This window comes from Eutrigla gurnardus (genome assembly GCF_963514095.1).
Source record: "Eutrigla gurnardus genome assembly, chromosome: 13".
Taxonomy (NCBI): domain Eukaryota; kingdom Metazoa; phylum Chordata; class Actinopteri; order Perciformes; family Triglidae; genus Eutrigla; species Eutrigla gurnardus.
In genome coordinates, this window is record NC_139936.1 from 17,798,204 (window position 1) to 17,826,198 (window position 27,995).

At 42.8% G+C, this 27,995-nt stretch overlaps 3 protein-coding genes across 5 annotated transcripts in view; all 3 read left to right on the forward strand.

Annotated features, from left to right (window-relative positions):
- Window positions 1–14,375, forward strand: part of fras1 (Fraser extracellular matrix complex subunit 1) — a 198,297-nt gene extending 183,922 nt beyond the window's left edge. For both annotated transcript variants that reach the window (XM_084025869.1, XM_084025870.1), the window contains exons 51-73: window positions 616–766; window positions 2,443–2,602; window positions 2,706–2,874; window positions 3,188–3,434; window positions 3,752–4,096; window positions 4,205–4,365; window positions 5,000–5,147; window positions 5,240–5,445; window positions 5,537–5,693; window positions 6,192–6,392; window positions 6,492–6,679; window positions 7,273–7,548; window positions 7,689–7,921; window positions 8,010–8,170; window positions 8,490–8,704; window positions 9,012–9,162; window positions 9,387–9,494; window positions 9,890–10,049; window positions 10,254–10,370; window positions 10,477–10,643; window positions 11,057–11,262; window positions 11,800–11,946; window positions 12,225–14,375. In XM_084025869.1, coding sequence (XP_083881995.1) covers window positions 616–766; window positions 2,443–2,602; window positions 2,706–2,874; window positions 3,188–3,434; window positions 3,752–4,096; window positions 4,205–4,365; window positions 5,000–5,147; window positions 5,240–5,445; window positions 5,537–5,693; window positions 6,192–6,392; window positions 6,492–6,679; window positions 7,273–7,548; window positions 7,689–7,921; window positions 8,010–8,170; window positions 8,490–8,704; window positions 9,012–9,162; window positions 9,387–9,494; window positions 9,890–10,049; window positions 10,254–10,370; window positions 10,477–10,643; window positions 11,057–11,262; window positions 11,800–11,946; window positions 12,225–12,809 — 4,659 coding nt within the window. In that variant the 3' untranslated portion in view covers window positions 12,810–14,375. The remainder of the gene's footprint in view (window positions 1–615; window positions 767–2,442; window positions 2,603–2,705; window positions 2,875–3,187; window positions 3,435–3,751; window positions 4,097–4,204; window positions 4,366–4,999; window positions 5,148–5,239; window positions 5,446–5,536; window positions 5,694–6,191; window positions 6,393–6,491; window positions 6,680–7,272; window positions 7,549–7,688; window positions 7,922–8,009; window positions 8,171–8,489; window positions 8,705–9,011; window positions 9,163–9,386; window positions 9,495–9,889; window positions 10,050–10,253; window positions 10,371–10,476; window positions 10,644–11,056; window positions 11,263–11,799; window positions 11,947–12,224) is intronic.
- A 442-nt stretch (window positions 14,376–14,817) lies between these two features.
- Window positions 14,818–20,326, forward strand: anxa3a (annexin A3a). The gene is made up of 14 exons (XM_084024752.1): window positions 14,818–14,884; window positions 15,561–15,595; window positions 15,671–15,718; window positions 15,839–15,926; window positions 16,364–16,458; window positions 17,224–17,337; window positions 17,821–17,911; window positions 17,993–18,072; window positions 18,373–18,429; window positions 18,542–18,635; window positions 18,726–18,821; window positions 19,115–19,173; window positions 19,288–19,410; window positions 19,569–20,326. The coding sequence occupies exons 2-14, from the start codon at window positions 15,581–15,583 to the stop codon at window positions 19,626–19,628; spliced, it is 1,020 nt and encodes a 339-aa protein (XP_083880878.1). The 5' UTR covers window positions 14,818–14,884; window positions 15,561–15,580; the 3' UTR covers window positions 19,629–20,326.
- A 3,786-nt stretch (window positions 20,327–24,112) lies between these two features.
- Window positions 24,113–27,995, forward strand: part of bmp2k (BMP2 inducible kinase) — a 40,720-nt gene continuing 36,837 nt past the window's right edge. For both annotated transcript variants that reach the window (XM_084024663.1, XM_084024664.1), the window contains exon 1: window positions 24,113–25,088. In XM_084024663.1, the coding sequence (XP_083880789.1) occupies window positions 24,944–25,088 (145 nt within the window). In that variant the 5' untranslated portion in view covers window positions 24,113–24,943. The remainder of the gene's footprint in view (window positions 25,089–27,995) is intronic.

Consider the following 27,995-nt stretch of genomic DNA (forward strand, 5'->3'; position numbering starts at 1 on the left):
TTACCTTGCCTTTGTGACTGACAGAAGTGCTCCATCACTGTTGGCTCTCAATGTGTGATTGGCTTGCTCCCCCTGCTGGTTCAAACACAATGCAACCATTAGCATCTGCAGTGATTGTAAGTGTCCCTGTTTGCTTTCATCCCTGTGCTGTTTGCTCTGCTGGTAATTAACTCTGGGATATTTTATCACAGAGGTAAATTAACATGCAAACTTAAACTTTTGCATCTGCTGTGAACAGCTGGAAAGAACAAACAAATCCTCAGTGGGGAAAAAAGCAAAGAAAATAGATCCTGGCTTGTTCAGCTGCAGCTTGAAATTAATATCCTTCTGTTTTCTTACTACAGGTTTATATCCTTATAAATTATGCATTTTTTTATATAAATGCTGGTTAGTTTTGAAAATTGATATGAGATGCAAAACATGTAGAATTAATATAAATATTAAGTTAGTCAGCGGGGTTCCAAGTCTTTCTCTTTGGTTAAATAAAGTGCAAAATAAAATAAGATGCTTGTATCAAAGTGACAGCAATGTCAAACTGGACTAAACTGATTAGACTTCTACATGGTGTGGAAGAGTATTCTTGCCTTCATTCATGTGTAACGTAACGTCCATCAGGCCACCAACCTGATCACCAAGAAGGAGCTGCTGACCGTCGATCCAGACACCGATGACGGACAGCTGCTGTACGACATCACCACAGGGCCAACACACGGCTTCCTGGAGAGCAAGCTGAAACCTGGCAACCCCGTCAGCTCCTTCACACAAGGTACACGTGCTTCACGGTTTCACAGCAGATACATGTTAATAATATACAAAGGAAATATCACTTTAGATTGACTCGAGTCCTGTGGTGGCGAGAACCTGACCTTAAAGTTAGTTAAAAGTAACCCTTGAAATCATAGTTTTATTTAACAGGAAGTGACACAGACTGCTGACTGAGACATTTTTAATTGACATGAAATCACTGTGAGAGGATTAAAAAATAAGTAGCATGTTTCACACAGGAATCGGATACTGCTAAATAAATATTAAATAATTTTAACGGCTAAACAAGAAAATCTCATCCGAACAATGAACCAACCTTCTGTCTGGTTGTCACTCCTAATCACAAACTCTGGTATTGTAATCCTAACCCATTTCATTTGAAATGTACTTAATTTTTTCTTTTACTTTCTTCTCCCTTTAATCGTTTTCGGACCCCTTACCCAGGTTAATGTTGCATCACTGTCCTCTACTTGTAGTTTAAAGGTAGATGAGACGCGTTAGACAGTCACTTAACAAACATTTCTCTCCCCCATTTGAAGTTTTGTTTAAAGGCATCAGGGTTTTTCTTCTCCTTCCAGTTTCACCTCCCCACGTGTTCGCAGCCAATTTGAATGAGCAGCGTTCTCATCATGAGCCTGCTTATCTTCACCTCTAGGCTGCAGCCAGGGATCAATGTCAGCATGCTCTTTGTGAGATGTTGACCCTTTAGGCTGTTAACACTCGCTTTGATGTGTTGCATTCTCCATTCAGAACATGTAAACATCATTTCCTTAATAATAACAAATATTCAACAAGCCCTCTCCCCCGAGAGAGAAACAATATGAATATAATTGGTGGGATTTGCTCTCATATTCTGCCATATAATTGCACTCAGTATGAGAAGGTTTGGAGATATTCTTCCTCTGAATATTTAAGCGTAGATTTTTGAGTCTTGTGCGAACGTTTGGGACTATTTTCTGCATAAACTGTTTTTATCCTCAACTTCCTGAAGGTCATTTGAATATATTTCCAACATGGAAAATTGGCTGTCAGCCCTCAATTACAAAGCAATTTCGTTTCCTCCAACCTCCTCTGGAAGGTGTAAATGAGCTGACAATGACTTTCATCTTCATTTTTAACTTTTTATTTATATCTCTCAAGTGATGGATAAAAGACCAGAGGCTACAGATGATATGGAATCATTATTTTGCAGCCGTGTTATTATGAAGGTTAGATCCCTGCAGGGACAGTCGGGTCGGAGTGACACGCCGGGTGAAAGATCAGCGCTAATCTTAAAGGACATCATTTAAATGTGATTCTCCCTGCTAATACCTGCTGTAATGTTCTTTTAATGATATGTATCAGAATTATATCTTTTTCATTGTTGGACCTTCAGGCGTTATGTAATATTATTACTTTGCCCCCGTAACAAGCAGTGTAAGGGATGTCAATCTGAAAACAGTGATTATAACAGTTATTAATGCATCGTAACATCGTAGCTGAATGCAGACCGACTTACTGCTTTGACCACATTGAAGGTCGTTCTCTGTACCGATGTTGGTTGGAGAAGTAAAAAACTGTTTATTACACTTCCTGAGTTTCTTTTCACATTCTTACCAGGATGTTTCCACACCCTTTAGGACCTGCAAAGGAAAAACAAGAACTGATCCTTGTTAATCTGCCTCTGATCCTCTCTAGCTGATATCAACCTGGGTCTGATCCGCTACGTGCTGCACCAGGACAACGTGCAGGACACCATGGACAACTTCAAGTTCCTGGTCAAAGACAGCAAACCGAATGTAGTCAGCGACAACGTCTTCCACATCCAGTGGTCCCTCATCAGCTTCGAGCACAAAAGGTCTGTTTCATGCGTGAGGCCTTTACCAATAACCCATCACATTGTTGATGTTGATGATGATGATGATGATGATAACCTGTTACTTCCTGTGATGGTTCCACAGCTACAACGTGAGTGAGAAGGCCGGCACGGTGGCGGTGACGGTGAAGCGAACAGGAAACCTCAACCAGTACGCCATTGTGCTCTGCCGCACCGAGCAAGGCAGCGCCACGTCCACCAGCAGCGTCGGATCCCGTCCAGGCCAGCAGGACTATGTGGAATACGCTGGACAGGTAACCTTCCTCTGTCATTGACTTGATGTTGACCTCAGAAAACACTCATCCACCGTTGGGGTTGATGGATTCAAATAAAGAAACTTTTCATTAACTAACAGCAGGATTATTATTTATTAATCAAGAACTTTTAAGTGGATCCTTTGAAGGTTCACTTAGTCTTATCATTTGTCTTGAGAGTCTGAAATGCAGAGATCTTTTGAAGAAAATAACTTCCATCTATTCTGTGCTCTCGGTTTCATCACATATCATGTCCGATCATAAACTGAAACGCACGTTGACCCTCCCTCGTTACTCTCCCGTCACTTCACAGGTTCAGTTCGACGAGCGCGAGGACACCAAGGTGTGCACCATAGTCGTCAACGACGATGAGGTGTTCGAGGGGACGGAGCGCTTCCACGTGGAGCTGAGCATGCCCGTGTACGCGCTGCTGGGCGGAAACACGCGCGCCATCGTCAACATCAACGACACAGAGGACGAGCCGACGCTACAGTTTGATAAGAAGATCTATCACGTCAACGAGAGCACCGGCTTCATCCACACTCCCGTGGAGAGAAAAGGTTTCCCACATCCCTGTTAACCTCTCTACCTGTTTATGTAAAGACTTCCCCATATTTTCACTTATGAGCCCATATATTCTGCATCTGCATAGGCTTTGTAATGATGGTGTCTGTCTGACATATAAAGCTCAGACAGACAGACACGGATAAAACCAGCTCCATTTTCTACAGTGACATCCCCAATTATAGTTTGACATTGTGAGTGTAATGATTAAATCCCCAAAAGCTGTGCTACTTTTAACGGATGCAAAGTGCAGGAGAGATATGGAAGCCAACATGTGACCAACATGTGACCCCCGTATCTCGTCTCCTCTCAGGTGACACGTCCAGCACCGTGTCGGCTCTCTGTTACACCGTGGCCAAGACGGCTCAGGGCAGCAGCCTCCACGCTCTGGAGTCGGGCTCCGACTACAAGAGCCGCGGCATGTCCAGTGACAACCGCGTCATCTTCGGCCCCGGCGTCAGCATGTCCACCTGCGACGTCAAGCTCATCGATGACAGCGAGTACGAGCTGTCGGAAGAGTTCCAGCTGGTGCTGTCAGACGCCTCGGACAACGCCCGCATGGGGGACGTGACCACGGCCAAGGTCGTCATCGATGGACCCAATGACGCGTCAACCGTTACTCTCGGCAACGCCACCTTTACTTTCAGTGAAGATGCTGGTCTGTGCCCCTTCTGTTCTCTTTTTTTTATTAGTTTGTCTGAGAAAAATGCCCCTAGATTCATCAAAGACCTTAAACCTGCATTCCATTCTTATCCACATACTACAGGCACGATTGAAATACCAGTGCTGCGCCGTGGCAGCGACCTGTCCTCTCTGACCTCTGTGTGGTGTGCCACCCGACCTTCGGACCCCCCGTCAGCCACCCCCAGGGTCGACTACATCCCCAGCTCCAAGAAGGTGGAGTTCAAACCTGGAAGAACTGAGGAGGTGAGGGCAGAGTAAAGATATCCAAAAGGGCAGGGAATGAAAATGAAGACGCCTCTCCATTAATTCTTCAAGATTATTATCTTAACATGGATAAATGTTTAAGCACATCTCCGATAAGTCCATCAAAGGCAGCATGAGAAAAAAAGTCTCCTGAAGTCATAATTTACAAGAAAAAAAACAAAAATATTCTCAAACTCATAAATTGCCTGAAACGGTCCATTTCACAGGAATGTCCAGATGCTGATGATTAAACGTTTATTTAACGGGGCTAAAATCACAAGTATTTCCTTATTGATAGATCCGATTCCAAAGTAAGTAGTAAAATTTGATTAGATTAGAGAAACGGCAAGTGTTGGTGTGACGAGCTTGATCCAACTTTGCAGCGAAAAAAAGTTATTTTTGGACATTTTCCTCCTAAATTCATGACTTTATAATCTCAGGGAATGTGCTATTTTTATTAAAAATGTTAAATAATATCCCCCTCTGCAGACTTCCTATATTAATAATTTTTTTACCGACAATGTTCCAAACATGATGTTGATGTTGCTGTAGATATATATGCTTATCATTGTTGGAGTTCATTTTATAGCCTAGAAAATAACATATCAAACTACTCCTCCCTTCTTTCTGACAGACCTGCAGTTTGACCATCATGGACGACATCCAGAACCCGTCTATCGAGGGATCTGAGTCTTTTGTGGTCTTCCTCAGTTCTCCTCAGGGTGCTGTCCTCCAGGAGCCGTACGAAGCCAACGTAGTCATCACTGACACCTTCCAGGACAGTACGTGCACACGACCAGGCAGATGTTTAAAGGCTTCTCACATACCTCACATGCATGACTCGCTGTCTCACAGCCATCATCCCTTCTCTCAGTTCCCAGCATGCAGTTTGAGAAGAGCGCCTACACGGTGAAGGAGAGAGACAGCGTCCTGCACATCCCCATCATCCGTACAGGTGACCTGTCCTTCAAGTCATCTGTGCGTTGTTTCACCCGGACCATGTCAGCCATGGTGATGGACGACTTCGAGGAGAGGAGGAACGCTGACGAGTCTCGCATCACTTTCCTCAAAGGAGAGAAGGTAGAATTTACTGCAAAATGTTCAGCTAAGGTCGATTATGTAAGTTTTTTATTTGACCTGTTAATGTGTTTTTGTGTGTTTTGTTTTCCAGGTAAAAAACTGCACCGTTCACATCAACGATGACTCTGTTTTTGAGCCCGAAGAGGAGTTCCAGGTGCATCTTGGGACGCCGCTGGGCGACCACTGGAGTGGAGCCATGGTGGGTGCTAGCGACATCGTCACCGTCACCGTCACCAACGATGAAGATGGTAAGCAGTCGCCTCAGAAGTCACGAACAGCACAGATAGTTTACTGTTGTGTGTGTAGATGCACCGCAGGGATAAATCATCATTCAGTGTGTTTTTATTAAGAAGTTAGAATATGTTCTTTGAGTAAATGATCAGATATGCTATGCTATATAAGTAGAGATGGAGGCTCCTCCCTCACCGCATTTATTTAAAAACTCTATATAGTCAACTTTGAGATTCAGTTTGGCGTGATTTCTGTAAAATAATCATTTTAATTTTATGTTGTACACATTTATTTTTCTTCCTGGTTTTGGCTTTTTTTCTCAGAGCAAACTTGTCAATGTTAAAGGGAGAGTTCACCCCAAAAAACAAGATGCATATTGCCTTACCTGCAGGGCCATTTATCAGTCTAGATTGTTTTGGTGTTAGCTGCCTAGATATTAGCTGCGTACGAGACATACGATTATGAGAAAAACAAGATTCAAGTCAGTTATTAACTGACTCCTCCTGTTCCTCCAGCTCCCACCATTGAGTTTGAGCAGGCGTCCTACCAGGTCAGAGAGCCTCCTGGTCCCGATGGCATCGAGGTGCTCAACATCAAGGTGAACCGAGGGGGGGATCTGGACCGCACCTCCAAGATCCGCTGCAGCACCCGGGACGGATCGGCCCAGTCCGGAGTCGACTACAATCCCAAGAGCCGAGTGCTGAAATTCACTCCTGGTAAGTGTAAAAAAAAAGAAAACCTAATTCACAGATAAACAGGAATAAATGAATGATTGTAAATCTGCTGAGATTAAATATTTGAACCTCTCTCTGTAGGGATGGACCACATCCTGTTCAAAGTGGAGATTCTGTCCAATGAGGACAGGGAGTGGCACGAGTCCTTCTCATTGGTCCTTGGCCCTGATGACCCCGTGGAGGCAGTGCTCGGGGAGATCACTATGGCAACAGTGACCATTCTGGACCAGGAGGCTTCGGGCAGCCTCATCCTTCCTGCCACGCCTATTGTAAGACGTATTGAGCATCTAACTTTATTTATTTATTTATTTATTTATTTGCTCACACAGTAAACATGAATACACATGGCCGAAAGGGAAAGCGGGAGAAGCTTATCTAGTCCCGCCCCCATTACCCAGGGGGGAAAAGAAAGAAGAAGAAAAAAAAATAATAATAATAATAAGATTTAAAAAAATAAAGAATAAAAATTAAATTAAATTAAAAATAGAAAGTAAAAAAGAACAAAGAATAAAAATAGTCTTTTCTTGTCAATTGCATTTTAACATTTTCTTACACTTGTGACATTTGACATACTATGTTCCAGCAGTAGGTGACATACTATTTATCACTGGGCTTTGAATGAAACGGTGACACGAGTAATTAGTTCAGTCTAATTTGATGCAAGTAAAGAACATAAAGAGGCGGAGCTACTGGACAACCCAGTACAGGATGTGTTGTGAGCGGCTTCTTGATTGCTTTTCTTACAGTACCTCAGCGGGAACCTCATCCCAGTGTTTGCCCTCTACCGTCCTCATTTGTTAAAATAAAAACAAATACAGCAAATAAAAAAACAACATGGCTACCTATCCTGCTTCCTCCTCAGGTGGTCTCTCTAGCCGACTACGATCACGTCCAGGAGGTGACCAAGGAAGGCAGCAAGAAGACGCCCTCGCCGGGGTACCCTCTGGTGTGCGTCACCCCCTGTGACCCCCACTACCCCAAGTACTCCGTGACGAAGGAGCGCTGTGACGAGGCCGGCATCAACCAGACCCAGGTCCACTTCTCCTGGGAGGTGGCGGCGCCCACCGACACCAGCGGCGCCCGGTCCCCCTTTGAGACGGTCACAGACACGACCCCGTACACCACCGTCAACCACATGGTGAGTTGGGATGAAAATGATTCGATTAATGTAAAGTCTGGAGTACAACATCACCAGTTTTATCAATGGTATGTCTTTGAGTTTGAGTGTCTCATGTCTCATATCTTGTATCTTGTCTCGTCATCCCTGCTGTCTCTCAGGTCCTGGACAGTATTTATTTCAGCCGCCGCTTCCACGTCCGCTGCGTCGCTCAGGCCAGGGATAAGTCGGGTCACCTTGGGACGCCGCTGAGGAGCAACATCGCCACCATCGGCACAGAGGGCTCCATCTGCCACACCCCTGTTACCACGGGAACCGCCAGGGGCTTCCAGGCTCAGTCCTTCATCGCCACGCTAAAATACCTGGACGTCAAGCACAAGGAGCACCCTAACCGGTGAGAAACCAGTTTTCAAACTGGATCAAAGCCTTGACCAAAACTTTGTGCATTTGTTCATTAATGACTGTTTTCTGTCCTCGTTTAGTATCCACATCTCAGTGCAGATCCCCCATCAGGACGGCATGCTCCCCCTGGTGTCCACCATGCCGCTGCACAACCTGCACTTCCTGCTGTCAGAGTCCATCTATAGGCAGCAGCACGTCTGCTCCAACCTGGTGACCATCAAAGACCTGCAGGGTCTCTCCGGTCAGTCTCAGATAAACACCAGTCCTCTAAACAACAGAGCTGAAACAGGAGACGACACATAGACACCTGCAGGATATTAAGTTAATATCACTTGCATGATAATTTACAATTATCTGATGTTCACAGCCAAATTAATTTAGAATGAATACAGTGGAAAAGGTTTTCTGCAGTCCCTTCTCATGCTTTTCTCTGTTGTATGTCGAATTCCCATCTGGTTATTTCACATCAAACACAAATATTGTTGCAGTAAAAGATACCTTGTGTAATGGATATGATGTTTGTTTCAGTTAATACCAAATTTGAAATCTTCCTCCCACAGAGACAGGTTTCCTGGATGACGTGTCCTACGACAGCATCTCTCTGGGGCCGGGTTACGACCGTCCCTACCAGTTCAACCCCAACGTCCGCGAGGCCAAGAGCATCCAGCTCTACAAGCACCTCAACCTCAAGAGCTGCATTTGGACCTTTGACGCCTATTACGACATGACGGAGCTCATCGACGTCTGCGGGGGCTCCGTCACCGCCGACTTCCAGGTTCGTTAGGACAGTCAGGGGGACGGAGGAACTGTCTGTGATCCCCAGAGTCGAGTCATCGCACTTTAAATACGTCAGGATTACACATTAAGACCACCAACTACGTAACAGACACCTAGACTGAGTAGCTTTTAAACCTGATCCTCCTATGTGGCAACCTCCGGGTCTGAAACTCCCATGCTGAAGTGCCTTAAGACGGCATTCTTTTTAATGGCCATCAGGGGGCAGTTGCTCTCTGATTATATAGAAGTCTATGAGAAAATGACCCTACATCTCACTTGATTTAAGCCTGCTGTTGCTCTTCCAGGTCCGGGACTCGGCTCAGTCCTTCCTGACGGTGCAGGTCCCTCTCTACGTTTCCTACATCTACGTGACGGCACCGAGAGGCTGGGCCTCTCTGGAGCATCACACCGAGATGGAGTTCTCCTTCTTCTACGACACTGTGCTCTGGAGGACGGGTCAGGACCAAACACGGCACAAGCACCACACTCTGACTCTTTATCAGCTATTCATAATGCAAACTTTCATGCAAACCCCCCATTCACAGATTCCTGTAGTAAAATACATGTTTCATTTCCACTCTCTGAAAGAAGACATGTTATGAAAGATAAATAGACCAAAATCTCAAAACTGACCAGTGCATGAAAAACAATGTTTGACTTCTGACCTCCCTGGCCTGCAGGTATCCAGACTGACAGCGTCCTCTCAGCCAGACTGCAGATCATCAGGATCTACATCAGAGAAGATGGACGGCTGGTGATTGAGTTCAAAACCCACGCCAAATTCAGAGGTCAGATGATGAAATGAGCAGTAAAAAGTTGTATTTTAATAGGAAGTGTTGTGTGTCATAATAAAGAGGAAATGGTTACGACTGCGCACAATTTATTTACTGCTTCCTATGAGGCTGTACTGATCACCTAGCACCTTGGTGATGTGGGTGTAATTAATCTCTCTAACGTGTCACATAATACAAGCTGTAACGCTCCAAAGTAGTACGTTCTCACAAGACATTCAAGTCACTGAAATGTTCCTTGTGAGCTGATTGTACCTTGTATCGTTATGAGCTATTCTGACTAGAAATTAGTCAAATATACGTTTTTGTAGTGTACGTTGTTGTTGTTTATTGTTATGGAGTATGAACATAAAAAAAAAAAAAAAAATGTTATTTTCTCTTTTTCCCTCCAGGTCAGTTTGTCCTTGAACACCACACTCTGCCGGGCCACAAGTCCCATCTGATGGCCCCCGACCACCTGGGAGGTGTGGAGTTCGACATCCAGCTGCTGTGGAGCGCTCAGACGTTTGACTCCCCGTACCAGCTGTGGAGGGCCACCAGCTCCTACAGCAGGTCAGTCAGGCCGCCCAATGAAATGAGAAATGCCTTTTTAATTTACATATAAAAACAAACAGTAAATATTTATTGTGGCCGTTGCTGAACTGTTTAAATGACATCAAAACTTGGATGGATTAAAACTTTCTCAATCAGAGATCATTATGTTTGGATGGTGTCTTACTGCTTAATAATGTGGACACCCTGTGCAACCTTCTACAGGAAGGACTATTCTGGAGAGTACACCGTCTTCTTGGTCCCCTGCACCGTCCAGCCCACTCAACCCTGGATCGATCCCGGGGACAAACCTCTGTCCTGCACGGCTCACGCTCCAGAGAAGTAGGTCCCACGCTGGATTCCGACTCGAGTCCAAAACGTCTCAGCTTGACACGTTTTAAAGAGAAACTACTTGATTTGTGAACCGTCCTAATTTTTCCTCCGGCAGGTTTCTGGTGCCGATCGCCTTCCAGCAGACCAACCGGCCTGTTCCTGTGGTTTACTCCCTCAACACAGAGTTCCAAATGTGTAACAACGAGAAGGTGTTCATGATGGACCCTGCCACCGCTGACGTCTCTATGGCTGAGATGGACTACAAGGGAGCGTTCTCCATGGGTACGTGTGGAGAAACACGGGTTTACTTCCTACTGGCCTTTCTTATGCTGTGTTCTCCGGCTGTTTCAGCAACCGAGTCAATGCAAAGATGTAAATAGATCCAAACGTGTTTCATTTTTCTGAATAATGATTTATTTGCCTGAAGATCAATCGAATATTTTGCACATAAATCATATTTTTCCAACCATACTTATTATATGACCTGCAAAAGAATGGTTATTGTGTATATTTTACCCTCTTATTTTCTTTGCATGTCTGAGGCCTTCATTCATGTGTTATTCTGACTAAAATGTTCTAACCAATGCACCAAGATAATAAACTTAATTTCATTTAAGTCACATATCAAGAAGGTTTGAGATTTTCTACACATTGACAGATCAAATAAAACCCTGTCCCTCTGCTGCCCCCTGCAGGCCAGACTCTGTATGGCAGGGTGTTGTGGAACCCCGAGCAGAACCTGAACGCAGCCTACAAACTGCAGCTGGAGAAGGTTTACCTCTGCACCGGCAGGGACGGGTACGTTCCCTTCTTTGACCCCACGGGGACGCTGTACAACGAGGGGCCGCAGTACGGCTGCATCCAGCCCAACAAGCACCTCAAACATCGCTTCCTACTGCTGGTACGAACGCTTCCCTTGTTCTCTGTGCTGCATGTTTTAAAGAGCGTTATTCAAAATGCATGATATGTCAGCCCGGCTGGGGGTGAATGTCACTATTAAATATGAATTACTGACATAAAGACTGTGTTCAGATAAAGAGCAAGTTCAACAGAACAGCTGAAGGTCTTGTACAATAATGGTTGTTATGATAAAATCACATGTTTGTTGCTACCATTAACCCATATTACCATTGAATTAGTCGAACCCTCAAGTAGAAAGAGCTCTTCAGATGATCTATTGATTAATTTGAATCGGACGACTTTAGTTTCCCTTTAATGTTGCCCCCCCCCACACACACACACACAAACACACGCACACACACATCTTCCTCTTTTTTTACACGGCAACCAGTCTAACCAGTCCCACTTCACAGGATCATGGCACCAGATGTTTCTTTGCTGCAGACTGTCTTGAATGTCACTCAATGGAGTTACTGGTTGAATGTCTTACTTCCAGCGGACGTAGATGTAAAGTTCTCTGGTGATTTTCCCTCTGCAGGATCGTAAACAACCGGACGTATGTGACAACTTCTTCCACGACGTTCCCTTCGAGGCTCACTTTGCCTCCGACATCCCAGAGCTGCAGACCATGGCGGCCATGCCGGGCGTCGACGGCTTCACGATGAAGGTTGATGCTCTCTACAAGGTGTGTGCAGCCTCCTGAGCCACTGATCGCTTTAATGGACGTAGATTTAAACCTTTGCTTCCTGGATCATGGATCATTTTCTCAGACTGTATTTTTTTATTTTCTCAGATAGGTTCATACTGTATCTATTTGTGCAGCTTTTTGATTCAAATTAAATTGTTGTGCAGTGGGAAAGTTGGAAAATAAAAGAAAGCATAAAAACACACATGATAACATATATAAACAATAAACCTTATCAATAATGTGCTAACGCCCTCCTCCTCTCTGTTGATTGACAGGTGGAGGCGGGGCACCAGTGGTACCTGCAGGTGATTTATGTCATCAGCCCGGAGTCCCGGTCCAGCCCCAGGATCCAGCGCTCGGTGACCTCTCAGCTGAGCCGTCCTAAGCGTGACCTGGTGGATCGCAGCGGGCGCCTGACGCTGGACGAGTCGCTTATCTACGACAACGAGGGTGACCAGGTGAAGAACGGCACCAACATGAAGTCGCTCCGCCTGGAGACCGGGCCCTCCGCCTCTTTCAACGCCCACGTGGGCAGCTCAGTGGGCGGGGGCGTGGCCGCCATCACTCTGCTGGTCCTGGTCCTGCTGGCCGCCTGCTTCCTGTTCCGCCGCTGCCGACGGTCGGCCAAGAAGAAGAGCAAGAAGGCGGAGAAGGTGCACGAGGAGTATCCACTCAACACCAAGGTGGAGGTTTGTCTGGACAAGTGCATGGAGAAGAACTTCAGCTCCAAACACTGCACCGTGAGGAACATCAACATCCTCAACCGCAACCAGGAGGCCAATGGCAAGAACACCAAGGTCAAACAGGTCAACCTGGAGGTCAAACTCCAGAACAACCTCAACGACGGCACTGAGGTCTGACGAGGAAGAGGAGAGAGAGGAAGAGGAGGAGGAAGATTTTTTTTTTTTGTTAAAAAAAAGGTATTTTCTAAAAGAAAGTTTGTACTTAAGGAACGAGATGTTTGTTAATGTATTTTTATACCACTTTGAAAAAGGGAAGAGTGTGACATGCAGACAGATGAGCAGCGGTTTAATCATTTCGCGACTGGGCGACCTCAGGAATCCACAAACCACTCAGCTGCGTGAAACAGCCAAAACATCTGCACCCAGTCATCCGAACGCCGTCGCTTATCTCATCACTGTTTTACTTGACAGTTGCATCTTCGCCAAAATGGTAGCTCAGACACTGATTGTGATTGACACCCCTCTGCTGTATCGAGTCATTTCACTGCTACTACACGTCACCTGCTATAGAGAGGCTAAATCCCGCCCCCTCTGGTGAAAAACATGTGTTTTTTGTTAATTTAAAAGATCCTTTTTTCAAGTCAAGAAAGTTTCAGTTTGTCATAGTATCATTTAGTTTTGTGTGAAACCTTGAGATGAACCAGACTCTGTGGTCGTCTACTATGACACACTACGCGGTATAAAAGCACCGATTAACGCTCCCATCTGAGCCGAAGCCGTCGAGCTGGAATCAGGCAGATGGAGTCTGAAGCATTAAGAACACACAGTGTGCTGCTACCGCCCGAGGCCGAATGAGTGCAGTGTAAATAATGAACAAAAATGAATACCTATCAAGTGCAATTATGCCACAACCTTTGTTTATCCCTCCCTCATGAGCAACAATTGTTGCAACAATGTTTGCATTTTTAAAAAAACAAACAAACATGTATTTCAAGCCTTACCGAGAGACATTTGTACTGTCACGTTGAACCAACAGATAATTCTCCTGGTTTCAACACAAATCTTTATTATTTTTTTGTCGGTACTGTACTCTGATCGCTGCCAATATTAAGTGCCATGCAGTATTTTTCCTCATGAATTTCATAACGAATCATCCAAAGTATTTTTCATTTTCCAAGAGTGAGAAAGTGGACATTTCCATGTGATTGTAAGAAATGCTACGCCGCCGTTTGGATAACAAAGGTTTCGATCCCGTCCACATGACTGAGTGCTTTCGCCTTACTGCTGTTCTAATGAAAAAGAATCACTTTTTTAAAATGATGTGTTTTATAACTGATGTGTGTCCGCCTGCCTTCGTTCCGCCCCAAAGACACAAAGTCCCTCCCTTATTTTTTAAATGTTTTCTCAATTATGTACGATTATTTTACTCTCTTATGATGTATTATGTTACGCTCAGCTACTGATGTACCCATGATGTTAAAGTTACATTCATGTTTTTAAGTGTATGACTCTGGTCGGAGAGCACTGCAAAAGAAAATGTGAGATGTTCTTTCTGTCCATCCGTCTCTCTGATCCTGCCTCCTGTCTTCTTTCAACTGTGTGCCTATCAGAAGATCACAGGAACAGGAAATTATGGGAAATTACAATATATTTTTGATGCTATCATTGTGTGGAAAATAACTACGATGCTATCAACATGATGCCTGTATTTGGTGCCTTTTTTAGTAATTAAAAAAAAGTGAATACCCACGATTGTCCTGCATTAAATGTTTATTCCATTTCAGAATGATTATTGTTCATTTGGGGGGGGGCTGAGATCTGTGAAGATGAAAATAGAACACTAAAAATATATTGTACAAATAATTCAACGATGTGGTATTTGGAGGACAGAGAAATAATCAAGTTGTATTGATGACAGGGTGGAAGATTTCCCTGTAAAGCTTTGATAACTATCATAACGTTTAAGACAATTCAACAGTTAAATAGTAGGAAAGGGAATAAAAAATAAAAAATCCTTTAAAAAATAAAGTGAGCGGACAATTTTAACCCACAGTTTTTATTTCATATGAAGAATGATGTTAAACATACATTTTTTCAGAGGCAGGCCCTCTAATCGTACATAAATGAAATGTCCGAGCGTCCTTGAAGGCCGCACCTGACAGTGCGCAGTGGGCGCGGCCAGGTGACGACTCATCGACTCATCCAGATTGAAGGTGTGGCGGATCACTTTTCCGGTTCAAACAAAAAGCCAGGTGAGCTTCTCTTTGCTTTCTTTAACTCTCACTAATTTATTGACTTCCATGTGTTTTATTTTGCGTTTGATGTTGATGTAGAAACAGATTATTAAACGTTTAGACGTCTGTACGCAGGTGCCTTTACATTTCTCATTAACTCAACATCACCTGAGCAAACATTGAATGTATTCATTCAAAACATAGAACAAAGAGTCGTAGTGGAAGTCTGTGGCTGCAACTTGACAGCAGGTGTATAATGGCAAATCATATGTTTTATTTTATTGTAGCACTAAACTGAGTCAAGTGTGCCTTAATCTTTGTTTTGCTTATTTCCACTGGATATCAACTATACAGAATGTCGTCAGTGTGATCCAACTACTGGCAGACCGGAAATCACGAACCATTAGAAAGTAGCACTAAGGTCACAATTACAGTAATTTATAACTGACAAAGGAAGATTAGCTCTTATATTTAAATGAGCTCAGAGTTACATGAGTACCTTTTTTAAAAACCAGTAATGAACTGGGAGAACATTTAGAGATGACATATTAAAACAGAATTCTGACTTTATTAAGATGTAGATTTTTTTCCATGAGAGTCCTTAGTACTCAAATAATATTCAATAGTCAAATTATTATTTTATATTTTATTTTATTGCTGTTGAGTTTGACAGGAACACTTTCTTTTCTTCCAGAGGAACTTCCTGTTGTCATCATGGCATCTTTATGGGTAAGTCCGTTTATTTGACGTTACTTTGACTAGTTTTAAAACAAAACTTTTTTAAAAAATGTCAACGTTCTGCAGGATGATTTGGACAGTCTTGTGAACACACCTTCCTCGTTCACAGCAACGGTAGGTGCAACTAAATCTTTACGCCACTTCAGTTTAAGGCTTTGCATTAACATTTATTATTTGCACAAATGACAAAAAGAGAGGAAGATAAAAGAAAAATACCAATGGTCTCTCCTTCAGACTGGGGAGAGAGGAACCATTAAACCCAAAGCAGACTTCGATGCAGGAGATGATGTTGTGGCTCTGAGGGAGGCCATCGAAGGACTTGGTACAAAGACACACCCGCACATCACATAATGCTCCGCTTTTAACATTGGTTTTAGCTGGAGCTAACGCTAAAGCTAAAGCAGGAGGCATAGTAATCGCTAACTAAGGAGATAGCATGGCTACGGCTAACCTGAGCTAAAGCTGAAACCAACCTAGGTTTAAAAATAACACTAAGCGACTATAATTGAAAAAAAGAATGTTGAATCTTGATATAAGTTTGTTAGTAACTAACTTTTATTAAACAAAATCAGCTAAACTCTTGCTAAAGGTATTTGGCTTAACGTTAGCTTAGCAATAACTGCCATCTTAGCTGTTACTCAAGTGGGATTCATTCAGTCTGATGTGGTAAAGTTACCTCTGAATCACACTTATTAAATAGAAAATATGTGAATTTGATTGATGAATGTGAATTTTGATTGTAACGTTGAAACGTTTCAGGCACCAAAGAGAAGACTCTGATTGACATTTTGACCCACCGAAGCAGCGCTCAGAGGCAGCTCATCTGTCAAGCTTATGAGGAAGCTACTGGCAGAGTAAGATGACATCACTCCTGATGATTTATGAAGACCGCCATGTTGGTCAGGTCATCACATCTAGTGAGCCGCTACCCAGAGTGATTTACTATTGGTACTCAAGAGTTGTTCAAAACAGCTCAGGAGGACAGAGCTCCTTGCTGTTTTATTCACACCTTCTTGTGTCCAAAAGGTTAAATCCTATTTTTATTAATCCAACCATAAAAGGTAAAACTAAGACTGACCTTAATCAACAGAACAGTTATTTATTCATGAAGCAAACTTTCTGTTAACATAGAGGCTAAGTCTTCCAGTGGACCACCATGAGGCCTTATTTATCTACAGTAATCAATGGCGAGAAGCAAATAGTGTTTGAATGAATTACACAAATGATGTGTTTCACTTTAAAAGACAATTTTGCAATAAAGTTGCTGTTTGAAATATAACTGTTGAGGTCTGAAAGTCAAACACAAAAAACGCATTAGTACACCTTTTTCCTGAAATAAGGTGAATGCAGGAAGGGGCGGGACTTAGAGACACTAGGTTGCATTCTTAACAGTTGTTTCTTGTGTACCTGACACCTGGGAGGATTGTTTTTATGGAGTCTTTCAGCCAGAGCTACCATCTGGTGGCAGATTTCACGTTAAAGTTTCGTCTCGTGCAGTTTTAACACGACGAACACCAGTAATAAGTCTGTGTCTCTACGGAGGCCTGGCTGTATTTGCATGGGCGTGGTGGTGGGTGTGCCTCTGTTTGTACAGTGATGGGGTTGTGTTAACGTCACAGACATTGGTGGATGACCTGCGAGGAGACACCAGCGGTGACCTGGAGGAGCTGCTGGTGGCGCTTGCCACCCCTCCTGCAGCGTTCGACTGCCATGAAGTGATGCGGGCCATGAAAGTCAGTCTTGTCTCCCACTTTTCTCTTTATTCTGTGACTCTACAAATGCATCTTAGAATGAGGAAAGCAAATGAAAACATTCAGCTTGGCAGAATATGTCAGAATCAAGTTTATCAGTAGATTTTTCCATACAAGGAATTTGCACAGTAAATGAGGCATAACAATTAAATGTCAGTTTTTAGACTGAAAATGACTTTACATTAAGAAGGACCCCTTCATTTTCTACCTTAAAAAAACCTGAAGATCTAAGGTTGCTATTGTCTTCAATGTGTCTTTATGATTAAAGGGATTAACCAGTTATTTCAAGCAGGGTAAACAGTGAATTATGAGCACATCAAGTCACGATGAGTTAGTTTTATTTCTGTTTTATGAGGCATATTTGCCCCCTGGGAGAAAGACTTAGAAGTTATCATTATCATGCATGAATGTGTCCTATTAGTGGATTCTTGATGTAGGTATTCAGTTCCATGTGCGATGTTGCAGGGAGCCGGTACAGAAGACAGCACCTTGATCGAAATCTTCGCCTCCAGATCAAACCAACAAATCAAGGCTCTCACTGACGTCTATTTGGAAGGTAAACAACGCTAACAGCGGGACTGAGAGTCCACCCAAATATCAGAATCGGGAGTTTTGTCACAGATGTTTTTCTCCACAGAGACGGAGAAGAAGTTGACTCTTGACCTGAAGACAGAAGTTTCCGGAGACTTTGCCAACGCGCTGCTCCTCTTGGCCCAGGTTTGTCATCACAATACAAATGTGAACGGCGTCTCTAGTGTGACTTACATAAGACCTGTGCAGGACCATCATTTATTAAATGCATTAAGTGAAGTGAATATTTATATTTATGGTTATGACTATAATTATACAGTGCTATAACCAGATTATAATGTATTACAGACATCGGCATTGAAAGTGTTTTTGAAAAGATTATTCTTTTATAACGCATTTCTTTTTTTTAGGCCCATTTACAGATTAGTCATCACATTTTTGTCTCTCCTTTTAAATCTTTTCTTTAAATCTCTTCTTTGTTTTCAGGGCGAAAGGGACGAGAACACAACCGTAGATGCAGAGAAAGCAAAAGAAGATGCTCAGGTGCTTGTTTGAACTTGTTTCATAGGGAAAGCTTTTTTTAACGTATCATACACCACCGTTAGTCTAACGGCTTTTTTTTATGTTGACTATATCTTCATTTCCCTCTGCTCAGACCCTCTATGATGCCGGGGAGAAGAAATGGGGCACTGACGAATCTAAATTTGTTGACATCCTCTGCCAGAGAAGCATTCCTCAACTGAGACAAAGTGGGTCATGCTTAACTTGGGTTGCGTTAGATCGACACTACGATCAAACGCCGTAAATGTAAAAGTGAGACTTTCTTTTCTTTTGTGCAGCTCTTGTCGAGTACAAGAACATCAGTGGAAAGACTCTGCAGCAAAGCATCGAAGGAGAGTTGTCGGGAGAGCTGGAGGAGCTAATGGTGGCTATCGGTATGTGCTTTAAATCTAACATTTTATTCTCATTATTATACATAAATGAACAAAAAGTATGAGAAAAGAAGAACAGCAGATAAATGCCCATGTTTTTTTTGGGGGGGGGGGGTTGCACACAGTGAACGGTTTTAAGTTGTAAGATGAAAACACAGACAATATAGGTAAAACAGGTATCATATCATAAATATTTAGCAACAAAAATATCAATCAAATATTTTCTTTTTGCTTTTGCTTGAAGATGATCTTTTTTCAAATGCTGTTTCTAACCACAATGTGTGTTTTTCCTCCAGTGAAATGTGTGAAGAGCGTACCGGCTTACTTTGCAGAGCGCTTGTATGAGAGCATTCAGGTGAATATAACGTTATTCAGTATCAAGGTTACAGTATCTGGACTTTCTTTTGCAATCATTACATTATGCTTTTTATAATAAGAAGTCAAGAAAAGTGTGTGTGTGTGTTATCAGGGTGCTGGAACAGACGAGTCCACTCTGAACCGGATCATGGTGAGCCGGTCTGAGATCGATCTGCTGGACATCAGAGCCGAGTTCAAGAAACTCTATGAAGGCTCGCTGCACTCTGCCATCGAGGTGAGGAGCTATTAATGGAACGCAATAACCAGTTGTTGTGGCTACATCCCAGTACGTTTCCTTAATGGGATCCTTGACGAGAGCCCCAAACACAAAACCAATCTGCTGTGTGGGTGGGAAGACTCTTTTCTCCTGGCTTGTGTTGTTGTGTCTTCCAGTCAGATCTGTCGGGCGTCCTGGGGGACTGTGTGAAGGCCATCTGTGGAGGAGAGGACTAGCTAACCTGAGGTCTACCTGAGGTCTACCTGAGGTCTACCTGAGGTCTACATGAGGTCTACCTGAGGTCTACCTGAGGCCCAGAAGAAACCTGCTTCCTCTTTCATACTCTCTTCATCCTCTGATGCTTAACTTCCATCTTCAAACTACTAACAGATAACTTGTTTACAGCCGTACGGCCTCAGACAGCTTAGATAGACGGATGTCATGTGAAATTATGAAAGGACCGTCTAGAGTCTGAAGACGCAGATCATTAAAGATATCTATATGAAGACGTCCACTGATGTTTTAATATGAAATTCTGTTTTGTTTCAGTCTGATTGCCGAGGGAAATATGAAAAGACTCTGCTAAAAATTTGTGGAGGAGATGATGAGTAACATCGGCGTGTTGGGCTTTTAGAGGAAAAAGCTTCCTAGAGTTGAGCATGGAGTTTATTTATTGGGAAAGGAAGTATCCATTCCAAACCTATTATGAAGAAAAAACAGCTTTTCTATGGATTTATTGTTTCATTCATGTATTGTTTTTGCTACTTTTCTTCTGACTCATGACTCATAAAAAAGATGTTACAGCAAAAAAAAAAAAAAAAAAGCAGCAAGTACACAATTAGTAAGAATAAATCTCCATAATTTAAGATAAAAAATGTCCAACTCTTGGTATTTGCTCACTGTGTTAAATTAAATTGTATCAGAAGGCAAAAAATGACTCAACTTGATCGTTTCTAATTATTTGGCTTTGTACTCTTCTGTTTCCCTTTTGTATCTTTCAGGAATAATAATAATCCAAAATATTCTGAGTTTGTGGTTATTTTTTCACACACTGTCACAGTGACAGTCTAGTCCATCCAAGTCACCAGCAGGGGGCAGCACTGGCTTAGCAGCTGGGTTTTCAAGCTTTTTAAATGTGAGCAGGTTTTCAGACTCCAGGGGTCTTTAAGAGGCTTTACTGAGACCGTGTGTGGGCAAACAAACTATCAGGAAATTAAACTGTGATGTTCTTCATATGGAAACTCCTAAAACAGTGACTTCATCCTTGTTTTTTAGTCTGAATCAAGAGGCCTTTTTTCTGGTTAGGGTTACAAACATTAAATATTCAATGAAACTATTGAATTCTGTCTTTTGAAAACACTTGTATTTAGTCCTTATTGCACATCCATGTGCGTGTTGTTACTACTGTTTTTTCTGCCCTTTAGCCTTTTTTTTTTATTTCCCTACTATTTTGCAATTACATCATTATTTACAAATATGTTACAATCAAGTAAACTACTTTGAATGAACAGACCAGTGGATGTTATTACCCAAGGAGGTTATGTTTTTGGCTTGTCGCTCTGGACTACAGCCTACATATGTTGTCTGAAATAAGGTACCATGGGTGACTCTGGAAGGGGCGGGACTTAGCCTCTCTCTCATTAAACCTGCTGGAAATGAAGGCATAAATTAGTTTCTTGAAGTCCAGCCTGAACTTCATAAATTCCTGTATATTTCATTAAAGGATTTAAAACACACCCTCTGACCCCCTTCAAACGACATCTATTCATCTCTGTAGGGCCCTCATGTCCCAGCCGCCAGTTAAACTCGGGCCAGACACACTCACAGACTATTAAGGTGGATAAGAGCCCGGAGGCAAAGACGTTTTCCTCATTAAAGCCGAAGTAATCACCCAGGCTTCCTTCACTCTGCTCCCCCTCCCTCTTGATCTGAGCTGAAGGGAAAACAGGAAGAGAGAGGCTGCAGGCCGACTTAATACATCTTCATATTCTGACAGCTTCATGTCCCCTGTGTGTGAGTGTGTTCATCCCATATGTAATGCAAAGATATATAAAAACACTGTTATTAGGAGCATGTTGTGTGACCTATTTAAAGACAGCTAAACCCCACAGTTTGGGTTGAAGTGGCTTAACCATAGAAACAAAAATAGGAGGAAAAGGGGCATTCCCATTCGAATCAACGTAGCAAGAAGGTCGGACTGTTTTTATGTGCATTACCACTTCCAAAAGAAAACACTGTCAGTGGAGAAGTAATGTTACTGAGATAGTTTGTGCAAAAATCCAGTGGAAAAGTCCCGTTGCCCTTTTGTCGAGGGAAACAGGAATGTTATGAACTATGAAACTGTGTAAATATGAGTGTGATATATATACATTATGTATGTGAATAGTGTTTCTGAGCAGCTGTTCTTCATCATACCCTGCGTTTTTACTGACCTTGTACAATTTTCCCATGCCCTAATCACATTCCTACACAGATTGATAGCTTTGTTATCATACCAGCAAAGTCTTGTGTTTTGCATTTGTATCAGACTGCATGAAGCCTCTGATTAGCAACGGTATCTTCTGCTCCAGCGAGGAAAATGAAACTCACATTGGGGACAACTAAGAAATGTAGGCCAAGTTCATGCGTGCTCACTTGCACTCCAGACTCCAATTGGCGTGCGATGCCAAGAGTCAAGACCAACAGACCAGATTTCAAGAGCAGAGCTGACCCGAATCCAGGAAATGTTAAGCTCGTCCATGAAATTTCCACAGGCAGCATCATTATATTGGACCCATGTGAAGAGTCTCCATTCATAAACTGGACTGCCATTCAGAAGAACAGTATAGACCAGCAATGATGGTCTGCCTTCGCCAACACTGTGTGAGGGGATGAATGGAGCCTACAAGCCAGGCTGGTGATCGGGTGTATTCCAGGACACAGAGATTTCATTAACCATTTATACAGATGATTTCCCTCTTAAATTCCCTCTTTATGTTAACCCTAACCTCTGAAACTGCAAAAATCTCTTGTTTCTACCAAAAATAACTTTAAATTCTGATCTTATTTGTCATTGAATGACACTCACCTGTATTGTTCAAAGACTTCCATCTGGACTCCATGTTTTTATGATGATATTTCCGTGGGTTCTGTGGAATTCAAATCACAGGCTGATCCAACTTGCTTGATGGTATCGTGGGGGATCTCCTCCCAGACCTGGATCAGGGCATCAGTAAGCACCTGGACAGACAATGGGATCTGCTGAAGGTCAGGGGAACGGGAGGTCAGCAATGCCTTCGTCATCCAGGAACTGCCTCCTCTTCGCTGCACCCTAAACCTCCAGGAGGTCAGAGGTCAGTGCAAGAACTGGTTCAGTTTTCTGCCTACAGACGCTCCACCAAATGCTCCACCTTTACTGTTATAGTTTGGTGTGCATTGGTGGATTCCAACACCAACAGGTGGCAGCAGACACCTCACCCACAGCCAGACAACAAGAAGTGTGTCAGAGAGGAAAGATTCTCCCCCCTGCAGGAACAGGATGTGTCCAGACATGGGGGTTTGTACAATCATGTGATCCCGCTCCGCTCCTCCTCATCTCTTATGTAATCCCCATCTCAGCCATGTGCTTCTCCAACCGCCGACTGTGGTGATTGTGACCAGAAGACGACACTTTTTCACGTCTACCGACATATAGAAGACGACAGAGGGGACTTTTGGTCATGTTGCACTCAGGTTATAAACCACAAAAAAGAAATGAAAGTGTGAAGCATTATGAAGGGGATTCTCCAGCCTTCATACACACACACGCGGGGTGCACGTGTGTGTGTGTGAAGGCTGTTGTTCATAAAGCCTGTAGTTCACAGAGGCAGCTGTCTCACCACTTCCTCATTGGCTGTGTCTGGTGAAAAATGACATTGTTTTTTTGCCACTGCGGAAGATCATACAAATAGAATTGTGAGTGTTCAGAGATCAATTCATCCATCATGCTGAGGAAGTAAAAAAAAGGCCAGCAATGTTAAATAGGCAGAATGATTTAGATATTTAATAATGAATAAATGATAAACGAGGATAACACGTCACTTTAGCACGGCCTGAGGTTTGTTTATTTCCCCATGCACTGCATTCTTTCCGGCCTGTTTTGTGCTCTCCTACTTAAACCAGAATGTCCGGTCTGACTGTCTCACTCTGCCCCGTTGTAGATGAGCGTTGTCTGGATGCTTCTTATGGAAGCCCATTGTCACCAAGAAAAATAAATACATGCATACATAGCCATAAAAATTAATACTCATAGTTAGTCATCATTTTGACTTAGTAAGTCTCACAATAACATACATACATATGTAAAAACCCAACTTCAAAGGCATTCAAAGATAATAAGACAATGGTGCAGAATGCAAAGTTTTTTTTAGATATAAATAATATATTAAATAAGTGGCCATTCAAACAATACAAATATACAATATGTATGGGTACAGTGGATGTAAATGTTAAAGTGTCAGTGTGTTTTGACACTTACATATCTGATTCTTTTCACTTTGTAAATAATTCGTTTTTAAATGTATATTTTGCATAACTTCGTGTCTTATCGCGTTATCTTTCTTGGCATTAATGGGATTCCATACTTTCTCCACTTCTTACACCAATCATAACAATGAAAGGGGGCGGGGCAACGCCACGTTAGGTTGTCACTCCCATTGGGTAAATAACAAACACCGCCCATTTATTTGGTAGCCTACCGTTGGAGAGTCACGAGAAGTTTAACGGTAACGAAGCTCCGCCGAAAGCGATAGATAGATAGTGGAGATGACACAGGTGGACCTAATGAAAACGTCTTCGCCGGGAGGGTTTCTGACGAGTCGAGGGCGCGTTCTTGTCTGAGGTTCGGGTCCGGGCTGCCTACTTTTGTTAGCCCACCTGCACTCCGCTGGAACCGCTGTGGCTGCTAGCGAGGCTCGTTAGCGCGCTAACTACCGCCGCAGCTAGCGAGCTAACGTAGCCGCTTCGCCGAGGAGATGGACGAGTCGCGGTGTGTGTGAAGCTAACGGCTGCTTTTTTGGAGGGGCGGATATAAAATCCCGGGGAGGGATTCGTTGACCCCGGAGGTGGTCTGTTATCGACACCGGTGCCAGCTGAATGGTTTTTGCCTCTTCTTATTTTTTTGGCGGAGCGTCCTGATTTGCCCAAACCGTTGGTCCATGCTAGCAGACGACTACATCCAGCTACAGCGATGAGCCACATTAGCTAACGAACCTATTTTTCTGTTTGTTTTTGGGACATTTGTGAGTTCGATGTGCTCACTGCCTTGATCTATTGGAGACGGACGGGGTTTTATCATCCCACCGTGACCCCCCTGTATTAACTGTACTTTCATGTCGTGTCACCCGACAGCTACTAGTCCCTCCCGAAGAACCAGACGCGGAGCATGCAGGCGAAGAAAACACTTCAGATAAGGAGATAGTGGGGACGTCGGACACACAACTGAGTTAAAATTGGGACTGTGTTTTAATAAACGACCAGAAAAACAGAGTTTGCATTGGTGAAGTCACCCGAGGAAAAAGTAATACAAAAAAAGATGAAGAAGTTTTCCAGAATGCCAAAGTCCGAGAGCGGCGGGCTCGGAGGGGCGTCCGGGTCCAGCTCCGGAGTCAGCAGCTACTTCGGGAAAGTGTTTGCAGTCGGCCGGTTTCAAGTCACCGTGGACGAGCTTATTGCAGAGGGTATGTACGATGTTGGATTAGTGTTGTTCAGTCACATTTCTTCTCACATTAAGCACCGTGATGTTTTCTGGGACACACCCGTCCTCCTCACACTCACGCAGACGCAGCAGTGAAGCAACTCCTCCAGCTTTGTTCCCTTTTTTTATGGGTTAGTAATTGGTTTTCGCTCCACAGTAAAAACTCAGTTTCCCCCCCTAAACATCTGCTTCAACCCCCCCAAGAAAATGCACGTAGAGTGACTGAAATGGGTACAGGCTATTAATGCTTTGGCACCAGGGATTTGGTCCATAACTTGTGACTTTAACCCATACAGCTGTAGTTTACATCCTGTTTCGTCACGTTCACTCAAGTTCTCTCCCAGTTTGTTTTGCCCCAGGATTAGTCTTTTTGGGATGGAAATATCGAAAGTTTTACTCTCTTTGCAGCTGTTAAATGAACAAAATCTAGTTTCTCCATAGGCTGCATGAGAGACATTATAGTTTTGTCTCGACATAATTAGATTTGATTGCATACCATTTTAAACAAGTGACAACAGTGCTTGCTGGGTAAATGCATAAAGGATGTCTTATGCAATGGCTGCATCTACCCGGTGCGACTCTTGAAGCTGTCTCCTAAATGTTAAGCCATTTCCTACATGACTTAGCAATTCCCGCTGTTCAAATATGTTGAAATGAGATTCTCCTCCATGTGCATTCAAAACGGCGAGATAAAAAAGGAAGTAAAGGATGTGTTTTTGCTGTTCTTTCACTTATTGTTTAATGCTTATCACATTGTAGCCTATTAATTGGAAACACTCTTTGAGTTATTGGGTCAAACAAGCTTAGACAATTAGAAAACTATTTATTCATGAGGGTCTTTACCAGATATTCCATTTAGGATACTAATACACATTACTGGAAAAGCATAGTCAAATTTTACTCATCAAATTTATGTTTTCAAAAAAAGCTTTTCCCTGTTCTGAGCACGAGATCTTAAGAGATCCTTCTGCAGTACTCGGTTCTTATGTGGAGGGATGATACTACTAGACAGACACTTTGACCTATTTTACAGTAATGTATTTATAAAAAAGAGAACTTGTAAGAGAAACTTTGCTTACACAGGAAAAAAAATGCAAATCCATGTCTCCTGATTTAATTGGACAATCCAATACATCAAAATTAAGGGACATTATTCATTACCTTTAGCGTGTATGCTGTTAGAGTTACTGAAACCGTAATCTTCCTTTAGCAAGTCACATGACTAAAGATCGCAAACAAAACGTTTCAGGCGGTCTCCTCAAGCAACGCAACACCATAAACACGGTGTTGAGTCAAACGATAAACCTGATCTCACTTGCCCGAGAAAACACACAACCCTTCCTGCAAGCAGTCATGAGTCTGTGTCATCATATAATCATGTGAAGTGGCTGTGGCTGGTTTCGCTACCAGGCGCACAAGGTTACATTGTGACCTTTGCTCATCATTCTGTTCCAAGGTAACATCATGATGGCTGTCTGGGCTGCATTGTTAATCATATAATTGTCTATTTGGTTTCACTTACAGCGCTCGTTGCTTTTAGAAATGGGCAGAATCAAAAGTAGATTATTTCTGCTCAGTCGTTAACGTGGAGTAAAAACGTGTAAATAAAACAATACATAGACTTACAAACCCCCCCCCCCCCCCCTCAATCATCACTTATTACCCACGCATGTGTTTATTTAACGTGCATTAAATTAAACCAAATTAGTTTTCAGTGATGCAATACATAATTCAGTGTAAGTTACCCATTTAATTTATGGGCTGACAGCCTTCTTACTCAAGTCAACTCTATATGATTATATAAAAAAAACCTTCCTAAAGTAGAAATAAAATGACTGTAAATAAAAGTACTCCAGAAAAACGCAAACATCTGCTCTATTACAGTATCTGTTGTGAATGAATGAATTGCTTTACCACTTCACTTGCTTTCATGATGCAATGCACACTTTCATATAAATATAGCACTGGTCCCATATGCTGCCCATTCAACATCAACGACCTCTAAATAACCACCAACTAACTGCTGCTAATTCTTTACTGGGGTTTGGGGTTTTGTGGCCTGAACCACTTGGCAGGTAACCTGTTCTATTTCAAGACGTTCTAACATGCAGGCATTCTGAAATTTACCTGCTATCGTGGCCCAGAGACCACCAGGCCTGTTTGGAAGATACCTATATATTACACATTTAGGATTTTATTTTTGACAGGTGATAACGATGGGCTGCCATTAACCTCCCTGTCGCTGATTGTTAGAGGAGAAAAGATAAACTGAGTTGAGGTAATATTTAACTAGAATTTTTATGTGTAAATTGAAATCAAGGATGTCATGATTTAAAAAAAAAAAAAAAAATCAGATGATGCTCACATTGATCCGTTTCTTCCTGTGTTCTGAATTGTATACCAGAGAAAGCAAATCATGACATTTAGTTTCCTGCTTATCTTTCCATGAAAGCACATCCGGTTGAAGTTTAAGCCTGCTGCTGGACAGTGCACTGGGCCACTTGTGTGTGCACAACTATTGTTTTCTGGAAAAGAGAAACGGCAGAATCGTTTATTTTTTCCAGATGATCAGGTATCTGTATTCAAAACACCATCTTCTCCAAATATATTAAAAATGGGACTCAGATATCCTCTTGAAGCCATGTGGTTAGCTATTTTTTTCCAGTGACAGAAGGAACATAGTCATTTCCCTCTACTCCTCTTTAGCCTCTGTGGTTTCTCTTGAGCTCTATCCGCTGCTGTCTCCAAGAGGAACATAGAAATAACATGTAGCAACAGGATGCATCTGTGAGCATGTCATCCATTTCTCCTCTAACTCTTATCGTCTGGGGTTCCTCGTTGTTTAGGAAATGCGTGGAATTAAATTTGATAAATTATGGCTTTGGAAAAT